Source organism: Haliotis cracherodii, unplaced genomic scaffold (assembly GCF_022045235.1).
Source record: "Haliotis cracherodii isolate W230 unplaced genomic scaffold, xgHalCrac1.p SCAF_41, whole genome shotgun sequence".
Taxonomy (NCBI): Eukaryota; Metazoa; Mollusca; class Gastropoda; order Lepetellida; family Haliotidae; genus Haliotis; species Haliotis cracherodii.
The window spans coordinates 91,357-102,990 of NW_027266299.1; the positions used below are offsets into that span (position 1 = coordinate 91,357).

General features: G+C 40.6%; 1 protein-coding gene across 1 annotated transcript; it reads left to right on the plus strand.

Moving 5' to 3' along the window:
* Nucleotides 1-1,076: 1,076 nt before the first annotated feature.
* LOC139441571 (metalloreductase STEAP4-like) lies at nt 1,077-7,737 on the plus strand. The gene is made up of 2 exons (XM_071222388.1): nt 1,077-1,243; nt 4,758-7,737. The coding sequence occupies exons 1-2, from the start codon at nt 1,226-1,228 to the stop codon at nt 6,195-6,197; spliced, it is 1,458 nt and encodes a 485-aa protein (XP_071078489.1). The 5' UTR covers nt 1,077-1,225; the 3' UTR covers nt 6,198-7,737.
* The last annotated feature ends 3,897 nt before the right edge of the window (nt 7,738-11,634 follow it).

Genomic DNA, 11,634 nt, shown 5'->3' on the forward strand with positions numbered 1-11,634 from the left:
TGACACGCCGTGATATAACTTCAATAATGTTAAAAGCGGTGTTAAACCCAACTCACTCACTCACTCATTTCGGATCGGTATGAAAGCTCTAAGCGAGTCTTCTACGACGTCAGCGCCACACATTTCTCATATTCATCATAATAATATCGTGTTGACATCCATTCAGTTAACACGCTCCCAGTCACACTGCCAAGACATAAACACTGCCAATATTGCCGCCTCGCCTCGCCTCGTCTCCCACACAGTTTAACCTTTAAACTAAGTTTAAGTTTTAACCCTTTATTTATCGGCCCCTGTCATGCTTCTCATGCTTCCCGTCTATATATTTTATATTTATTTTTTTGATTAATCGATACTTATTCAAAACATTTTTTCTTCCCATTTCATCGATTAATTTTGTACTATTATCATAATATTTATATTCAATCTAAACCAAATGACATCGTCAGTAGCTCCATGTTCCCTGGTGGAATATGTCTTCAGCAACCCATGCTTGACCTAAAAGTTGGTTGACGCATGTCATCGATCCCAATTGTGTAGATCGATGCCTATGATGTCAATCACTGGATTGTCTGGTTCAGACTCGATTAGTTACAGACCGCCGTCATATAGCTGGAGTATTGCTGAGTGCGGCGTTAAACAACAAACATCAACATCATTATCATTGCGATATTTCGTTATTATGTTTCAAGTGGCGGGGGGTGACACTGCATCAGCTGCCAGCTTATCAGTCGAACAGCCTCTGCACCTTATCACGAAGTCGGACTGTGTGTTGATAGACAAGAAGTCCTGCCACTCCAATCTCACGCAGATGCCCTCACTTATTAGTAGGTCGGTATTGTATTTCACACTTCCCATGCTGCATCAGATAAGCAGTAAATATAAGATGAGGCATCTGTATCAGGGGGCCGACTGCTGACTGGCTGCAGTTATAATCTTGACAAGCACGAAGAAACATACTGGGATTACTGTGCAAGGAGGTCGCGGTGAAATTGACATCGAGTGCTGCACGTGGGATTCGAGTTGTAACTCACAGCACGTTGTGCACGAGGAATAAAACCTCGGTGAAACTGACATCACGTGCTGCACGTGGGATTCGACTTGAAACTGACATCATCGCTCTGTTCGATACGAGGCCTGAGACTTGAAGTGAAACGTGTTGCACGTGGGAATTGTGTTGCCGCTAACATCACGTGTTACACGCGGAACTTGGGCTGCAACAAACATGACTTGCTGTCTTAAGGTAGGGAAACAATTAGAACACGTATACAGTAAACTACGGTTATAACGAACACGCTTATAACGAACTTACCGATATAACGAACTTATTATTTAGTCCCGGCCATTTGTTGTATATATGCTGTATATATGCTTATAACGAACTACGGTTATAACGAACTAAAATTAGTGGTTCGTTATAACCGTAGTTTACTGTATTATGTTTGGAGCATGTCACAGCCCTGGACAACGATCACCGTGTTGTCTGAACAACGTTTGTTGAAATATCTTTCCTCACAGATCAAAACATTCAGTTTCTTAACGAAATATGTGTGTATTTCCGTACTTGTCGATAAAACATAACATCTTTCCGAAAAAGAATATGTTTGGGAAGAAAACGCTATCTTGGTTTAAAATTTACTAATCTAAATCGTTACAAAAAAATCGTGGCCTGATGCATATAACATGACATATTGATACATTGAGCTTCGATTCACGCAATAGGGATACGATGCCATGCATCAAACAAGTCAGCGAGCCTGACCACCCGATCCCATTAGTCGCCTCTTACCACAAGCATAGTCGCCTTTTACGGCAAGCATGGGTTGCTGAAGACCTATTCTAAAGTGAGTATGTATGTTTGAATTGTTTTACGCCGCCTTTAGCAATATTCCCGCAATATCAGCTCTAGGGACGCCAGAAATGGTCTTCATACATTGTACCCATGTGGGGAATCGAACCCGGGTCCTCGGCGTGACGAGCGAACGCTTTAACAACTAGGCTACCCCACCGCTCCCTCAAAATATATGCAGTAGACTACGGTTATAACGAACTCGAGGGGATCACTAATTTTAGTTCGTAATAACCGTAGTTCGTTATAAGCATACATACAGCATATATACAACAAATGGTCGGGACTAAAAATAAGTTCGTTATATCCGTCAGTTCGTTATATAAGCGTGTTCGTTATCAACGTAGGTTACTGTATCAGTAAACACAGAATGAGTGAACAGCCTTTCAGTAACAGGAAGTGTGTATGAGTGTCTGACGCATGCATGGATTTGTAGCAATTTCTGAATCCCATGATGGGATTCGAACCACTGGTCTTTTGATTCGAGGTCGAACGCCTTGTCCATATGACCGAAGAGATTAAGGATGTCATCTGTGTGATGACTGCACATCCTGCTATACAGTAACGCACATCGAGACATCCACAAGGTGACATGTCGCCGATACCAATATATGGTCGCTCTTCCAAACAACACCGTATATCTCATTAACGTGGCCAGAGAACGCTGTGCATCTACGAGTTTGAACTTCGGATCGCGTGAAGGTTACAATCAACTATTTCAGTGTTTGCCAGTAAAGTTTATTTCACATCATGACTGCACGCCACTCTCCCGTGTTTAAACGACACAGGTCTAGTGGTAGAGCGTCCGCCCGGAGAGGGGAAGGTCCAGGTTTCGAACCCCGGCCGCGTCATACCAAAAGACGTAAAAAGATGGTACTTGTCTGGCGCTCGGCATTAAGGGGCTAAAACAAGGACTGGTCGGCTCGGAGTCAGTATACTGTGTCTGAGTGGGGTATTCATGTTAAACTGCGGCATGGTATCTCAGTGGGCTAGCACTATAAATCGGCATTAGTCTGGACTAGTACAAGCAGCCACACAAACACATACATGCACGTCGCTATATAAGTACAATAAACTTGAACGCGACGTTAAATCCCATTTCACCTCACCTCACCTGTTTTTAAACTGACAGACAGCGAACAGACATGTGAATTTATCTCAGCCCTTGAGATCTCCAGATTGATAAGAGAAGCGTGTTATTCATAAACAGACGTGGTGTTGTGAAAGGCGGTCTTGCGAGGTCTCTTTGCAGATATTTGAGCATTTATTAACATTATCTGACATTTTAATCTCGCAGCACCGTCAGCTTTACGTTCAGACAACTAGAACAAGTGGGGTTAGTGTTGAGTAGTGTGTTTTGGTTTAAGGCCGCTCTGAACAGTATTTCAGTTACATGCACAGATACATGTATCATATATATATTGATACAGATATTGTATTAAATATGGATCATTTCCGTATCCCCGAAAAATGGTGACATGTATGCGATTCTTGTATAGTTTAAAACATTTAACGTCCAAATTCTTGTTTATATAATATGCCACAGTCGTTCTCTCTGAACTGGGCGGTCGGGTAGCCTGGTGGTTAAAGCGTTTGCTCGTCACGCCGAAGACCCGGGTTCGATTCCCGACATGGGTACAATGTGTGAAGCCCATATCTGGTGTCCCCCGCCGTGATATTGCTGGAATATTGCTAAAAGCGGCGTAAAACCATACTCACTCACTCACTCTCTCTGAACTTAGCATAAAAACAACAGTTAATGTATAAGGAGCTATCATCAGGCTCGCTGACTTGGTTGGTGCATGTCATCGTATCCCAATTGCGTAGATTTATGTCATGGTGTCAATCACTGGATTGTCTGGTCCAGACTCGTTTCTAATGACCGCTGTCACATAACTGGAATTCTGTTGAGTGCGGCGTTGAACAACAATCATACAAACACACAAACAAATCTTTGTTGTTGTCACCCTAGTTTGATAACGGTGTACAAAGCTACACCGAAACGTCCCTAAATGCAATAGACCAGACGTTGTTATACATATGTTGTATTTTTTCTCAGTTACTCACCAACTTCTAGACTACCAATGAAACACGTATGTGTCATATATAACACTCGCTAATTTAGTTCTTCCCAATGCCATATAGCTTGGATGTCGCAAATCAATTTGATAACTTGCATGGCTATAAACTGGAATATTATTGCTGACTGCATTGATAAACCTGACTGTAATAAACAAGGCGTCAGATATATTCACATCCTTTGACTGGGGTGTGATGTACGTGTCAAAGACCCTACCCTTTTATAAAATATTCTGTGACAATTAGGCCGAATAAGCCGTGAGACGTTGGTGTTCACAGCGCCAATCAAATACACTTAAGTACACCAATAATACAATTAAAACGACAATGAAGACCCGTCAGGATACCGGTTGGAAAGGATCTTCACCAACCCCTGCTCGTTGTCCAAGCGACTAACGGGATGATGTCAAACACTGGATTGTCTGGTCCAGACCGCCATCGTACAGCTTGAATACTGCGGCGTTAAACAAACTATGAAACAACAATAATCAAATGTTCAACAACAAAGTCTCAACAACCACATGCACTCCAGTACATTATTACTATAACAATAATAAAGTGCTTGACAACTACTCATTTGCAATCAAATACGTGACAACATTCAGCTGTTCATTAACCTTTAAAATACTGAACAAAATTCACATACTCCATTATAACTATAAGTAAATTCTCAACATGAAGCAAATACACTTTACTACACTACCGTAACAATGTCCTAAACAAATCAACCAAAGAACACCACAATCAAACTTAGTATAACTGAACAACAAGTACACAGACTTAAAATCACACGGTCATATGAAATAACCTACATCTCTACTTTTTCCAGATAATTCCACAAAGCGACGCCGTCAAAGACGAGAGGGGGGAGATGGAATCACACATTTCCAGAAGAATTGGCATCATTGGAACGGGCACCTTCGGCAGAGCTCTTGCTAAACGATTGATCCTCTCTGGGTATGACGTCATCATCGGCAGCAGAAAACCAGCGTCCCGGAAATTGTCGGAATATGACGAATGTCTCCGTGACGTTGAGCTCACAAAAATAACAGAATGTGTGAATCTATGTGAGGTTGTCTTCGTTGCTCTTCACGCAGAACACTTCCAAGACACACTATCACCTCTCACAGACATATTCAACAACACAATTACCATCGATGTGTCAAACAGAGATCGTCCTTCAAACAAGATATCTAACGCGGAGCTTCTTCAGTCTTTGTTGCCAACAGCAACGGTCGTTAAGGCCTTCAACGTCACTTCAGCCTACGTAATGGAAAACGACATCGCCGGCGGGAGTAGAAACATCTTCGTTGCTAGCAATGACGTCAGTGCACGAGACAGAGTGAGTAACCTTGCACGTGACATGGGCTTTGTGCCAGTAGACTTCGGTGGGTTGACGTCATCACGGAGAATTGAGGCGTACGTCACACGTCTATTCCCTGAATGGAAGATGCCAGTCCTGGTCACCAGTGCTATATTCGGTATTTGGTGTCTGTACGCAATCTATCTGTGTTTTATAAGACACACGTACAGTTATGATCAATTGTTCTTGAAAGTTCTCAACAAACCAATCAGCGCGACGGGCATTACACTAATGACTTTGACTTACATGCCCGGATGCTTCGCCGCTTTCATGCAGATGGCGTATGGGACAAAACACAAGCCGTTCCCGAAATGGATGGATGCTTGGTTGAAGTCAAGAAAACAGCTTGGAGTTCTTTGTTTCATCTTGATATTAGCCCATGTTCTTATGTCGGTAATACTGATTACGCCGGCAAATTTCAGCTCGTGGTTTCATTCAACCGCCATTACAATACCCGCGAATCTTACACACGACCTTCACCTTCCTATGAAGACGGTGATGATATGGAAGGGCGAGGCCGCTTGTCTTGCCGGTATCATGGCGTTCATCCTGCTCTGTCTCCTAGCAACCACCACGCTGCCGTCGGTCAGTGATTCTCTGAACTGGCGGGAGTGGCGCTTCGTCCAATCATCGCTGGGCTTTACAATGTTGTTTATTTCAACAGGTCACGTGATGATCATGGGCGTTCCTGGTTGGATAGAGACGGGATTTCCAGAAGCGTTCATAATTATCAGCTTCCTGTGTTTAATTCTTCCGGTTTGTGTTGTCGTTATGAAACTGGTACTCCTTCTGCCGTGTGTTGATAAATATTTGTCAAAAATACGGAAAGGCTGGGAACGAAATGCGCAGAGACTCCACACCAACACGGGATCGACAGAGGAACGACATTGTGAGGACGGCATGTGACGTAAGAAGCACATCGTCACCACTCGCCCCTTTCCGTAATCAGAGAGAAGACTGCACGATAAAAGTAGGTTTGTAAAAGAATCCCACCTACTTTAATTGCTGGAAATGGACGCGAAACAAAGGCCTTGTCAACCTTTCAGCTCTTTTCGAAGGAGTCCAGCCATACCACTTAAAACAGAACGATCTTTACACGATGTACCAATAAAGAATCCAACATTGAACTTCGGCGTGACGACCCAACGCTTCTGACACTAGGCCCTTTTTGCGCCTGGGCCTAACGTATAGTTCGTTTGGTTGTTATTATGTTAGAGTAGCTGTTAATTCCATACCTTATTATTCATAAACTAGGTTCCTTCTGAGAACCTACGACTGTTGTGCAGTGATCGGAACCATAGGACAAGCAAGGCCCAGTCACGTTCTATGACAACCACCTGCATGTCTTTACAACGTAGGATCACGTGTAGATCCGGGTTTGAATTTGTCTCCAGTATGAGCAAGTAAATCAGCGTTGTAAGAGTCGCCTGAAGTGTTTTTTGTTTGTTTGTTTATTTGTTGTTTAACGCCGCATTCAGCAATATTCCAGCTATATGACGGCGGTCTGTAAATAATCCAGACAATCCAGTGATTGATATCATGAGCATCAATCCACGGATTTGGGGACGATGACATGCATCAACCAAGTCAGCGAGCCTGATCACTGATCCCTTTAATCGCCTCTGACCACAAGCATAGTCAGCTTTTACGGCAAGCATGGGTTCGCCTGAAGTGGATCGGGTGGTTGAACGTGGTGGTTGTGACGCTGCTGATGCTGACAGCCCCTTTTTGTCTCTTCCAGATGACATTAGTTAGCGGCCGCTGTAACGCAGCCTGAATATTGCTGACAGTGGGGTAAAACCTTGTACTCCCTTCAATGTGCATGTGTGAAACTAGACGTGGGTGTTGATTTCTAGAAGACTGTGTCAGAAACTTTGATGTTTTACTGTAATAGTTATATGTTTAGATTGAATCAACTGGATGTATATATATGTATGCCACATAGGTAGTCGTAAATAAACCATCATATGTCGTGTGTATCAGTTTGTTGTAATATAATATTCCACGGCAGAAATTCTCAAATCAATTAATTAACCTTAATAACAAAAACTCACTGTCGTCAATTCGTATCAACACTTATGTCGAAGTAAGACGAGTTCTATGGATGAACAACTTCTTTATTACAATTAGTGCGACGTTTCGGTGTAGATCCTAACACCTTTATCAAGCAAGTGATGGATAGTGCTAAACAACATAGGTATATATACTTATTAACATCAAAGTTTATACAGTAAATTGATTGATGGACACAGAGAGCTGATTAAGATAATTGGAAGCCAGTGGATGACTTATAAACACAGAGTCAACAAGCAGACTGATAGAGATGATGGAAGCCAGTGGATTAATTGGATGGACATAGGGATTTAGCAATTAGGTGATGGTAAGCAGGCGGGATGTAATAGCCTTGGTCTCTGTTCATTGCTGGCTGGATCCTTTTGAGGTAGATGCTATGGGCTATCATTACAAAATTCATTCACCTTTCTTTGGCAAATACTGTAGCCTTAAAGATAAGAAGAATAAAATAATAATTTGTATGTTTAAGTTAAACATTTAACTCGTTCAGTTGTTGGTTCAGATATCCGCTTTAATGATGTCATGAACTGGACGTTGCACTCTTGATTCCAGCACGAATATTGTCATGACCAAATGTTAAAGTTCATGTTCAGCAAGTTGAAGATAACTGACACCATCTTTAAGTATAAGTTTCACAAATATGGTATTCAGAAGTTTTTTGTTTTCACTACTGATTTATATATAGTATAAAAAATGGATTTCTGTAATAGAATAAAGTATTGGAATGCATGTGATACTAGTTGTGTTCGTCACCATAGGGTGGATGTTTTATGCTGTTTGAGAGAAAAGTTGGCCTAATGGTCTAAAATGCTTCAACACTGCAGAGTTGTGTCGATTGGTTATGTGAGGATCCATTCTGATCACTGGTTTGGAGAATAGTGACCTTAAGCTGAACAGATGGACGTGTGGCAGTGTGATTTGAAAGGGAGACAAATTTATGCAACCACATGAGGTATTGTCGTGCTGAAACGAAGGTTCGTATTCTGGATTTGAACCCATGATCAGGACATCCTGGCACTAACTGCACATCAAGTTCCATCAACCATGACAGTTGGGCAACCTGTGCACCCAAGTTTCTCTCACTCTACTTCAGCACAATTGCAGTACCATAAAGGCAGAAATTAATAAGTAGGGTCTGTGTGGCTAAGAAAGCAGTTTCTTGTCACTTTTCAGCATGTATTGCGTAACCCTAGCACCTCATGATTCATATTTCTGTTGAGAAACAGTAACACCTGCGTCTGTATCAGGAATGACCCAGTTTTATATCACAATTAGACATATATTGGGTAGGAACAATTACCCTGGAACCTTACGAATCTTGTTCTTTTGAGATACTGTAACAGCTGCGTCTGATTTAAGAATAATCCAGTTTTACATCACTGTCAGACATATATTGGGTAGACACTCTAACCCTAGCACCTCATCATTCATGTTTCTGTTGCGATGTCGTGACATCTCTGAATGTTTCAAGAATAATCCAGTTTTACATCACTGTCAGACATATACTGAGTAGAAACCCTAACTCTAGCACCTCCTCATTCATGTTTCTGTTGAGATACAAGAACATCAGCGTCTGTATCAGGAATAATCCAGTTTTACATCACTGTCGGACATATACTGAGTAGAAACCCTAACCCTAGCACCTCCTAATTCATGTTTCTGTTGAGATACAAGAACATCAGCGTCTGTATCAGGAATAATCCATTTTTACATCATTGTCGGACATAAACTGAGTAGAAACCCTAACCCTAGCACTTTATCATTCATGTTTCTGTTGAGATTTCGTGACATCAGCGTCTGTATCAGGAATAATCCATTTTTACATCATTGTCGGACATAAATTGAGTAGAAACCCTAACCCTAGCACTTTATCATTCATGTTTCTGTTGAGATTTCGTGACATCAGCGTCTGTATCAGGAATAATCCATTTTTACATCATTGTCGGACATAAATTGAGTAGAAACCCTAACTCTAGCACCTTATCATTCATGTTGAGATTTCGTAACATCTGCTGCTGGTAGGTCATCATAAAATTTAGTTTTGCTGATCTTGTTTTTGTTGTAGATAGGGAGTTTTCTAACCTGTTCTCAACTTCCAGTAAAATGATATGCCACACCACTTTCTGGATTGTAAGATTTAGGGATGCTATGTGCATCCTGGTAAGCAGGTAAATATTTAAGCAAGTTCTTTGCATAGTCTGCAAAAGGAACGCTATGAAACAATGTATTTCAGCTGCAAATTGTGATGTGTAAGAACTCTGCAAAAGATGATGTATTTCGAGCCAAATAAGTTTGACATCTCTAAAACGGATTGGTTCCATCACATGCAAGTACTTCGGGAGATTTACAGAATGGACCTCCAATCTTCCTGAAGTCAATCTTCATATTAGCTGCCCAGGAGAAAAAAACAGTTGTTAAATGTACTCTGAGACATAAAACTGGATTCATTGTGTCTTGACTTGCACATACGATCCATTTCTTTGCAGGAAAAAAGTGAATGTGACACTGTCACTTGAAAAGCTTGTAATTCTATACAAAAAGTCAAGTAGTATAGGTAATGATGGTTCTGCCCCAACCACACTGGAACCAGATTTATATACCTATACTGCTACTACAGATTGAATTTTTTATGTGTAAACGCTGATGCGATTCAACGATCGTCATGACACGTATTAAAAGAAACATCAATATTAATTAAGGCTTTTTTACCACATACTTCTCAACGCATTTATCTTTTCTTATCTCTCCATTATCAGACTTCTTTATAGAATACTTCTTAGGTTTTAATCCGACATACTCTGCTATAGGGTCCAAGCACATTCATCCTTCATCTTACCAAATACTTTTTTATTTACTACGCTGTGCAGTGGATTATCTTTTGGGTATTCGCTCGTGTCGTATATATCTATTTTTTCTGCCATATCTTTCTACACATCCTCGGTTTGTATTTCCATCAACAAAGAATCTGTGTCGGTATATAACACCCAACATCTATCGCTGTATTGCTTCTTAAGATCGTTGTAATAAAAGTCAAACATTAAGTGTTTTGACAAGTCAAGGATACTCATACCAACGTACACCGGTCTGTTGAATTTGATATTACTCTTCTCCATATGTATTATCAACTGGCTATAAGTTTCCTGAGTCTTTCTTCCTCATTAGATCTGATTAATTTGACATCAACACGCTTCCTCAGATTCTCCATAGTTTTACCAAATACTGAGTTATTCATGAGCTTATATAGGTTCTTTTCGAAATCGCTGGTAGCCATCTTTCTTAAATCTGTGTTCAGCCTTATATAGGACTCCATCCAAGAGCTTTGATCAAACTTTAGAACTCTGTGTATTTTCTTTAGTTTCATACCTAACGATAGATACAACTGGAGATTTATGTAGTGAACAATATATTTTGTCTTATCCATCAAATTTGGTATGAGTTAACTTAGTATTACCCATCAAGGAGTGTTGATATTTCGACATCCAATCTTTATTCACCATTAATATCTCAGGAGCTAGAGGATAACTGTTATGGTCTTTATGTAACTCTGTTGGATATTCCAAGTCAACTTCTAGTATGTACCCTTTATTCATATCAACCTTGTGAATATTATTCACATCGACCCACTCAAAACCACCCGTGGGTAAAGGTTGACTCATATCCCATCCATACAAATTGTTGGCGTCGAGATATAATATATGCATGTAGGGTTTACTCGGATCATATCCTTCCACTAGTTTATTATTAGCCTTAGAATACCTTTTAGCCACCATCGATATACCACCTCTTAATCCTTTCTCAATAAACAAGTGCATATTGTAATCGGTGAGTAGTTTAAGTTCTACGCCGGTCTTCTTCAACAATGCATCCCACGATAGTCTGGGACTGGAATAGTACCATGCTGGGTCCAGGCCGTATTGTTTAAAAAATGTCCTTCTAAATATCTCGAATATATCGGCGAGTAACATTACATCGTTTTTTAAGTACAGATCGTGATAATCACCTAAATTCTTACATCTTAATTTATCCCACACCGTCAGAGCATGTTCATAATCGGCATCGGTTATTTTAGATTCTGTTTAGTTACTATAGAATGATTCAAGGGATGGTAATTTAGTTTTGTTGAATCGAGGCCAATCATCCATATATTCGTAAGGATATACACCTTTTCTTAATAACAAATTCCGTGTTAACTGATCGGTATATTGATTTGTTATTGCAAAGTCATTGGGATTGTTCGCATAAGCTAAATTGTCCAGGGAAGATAACAGAA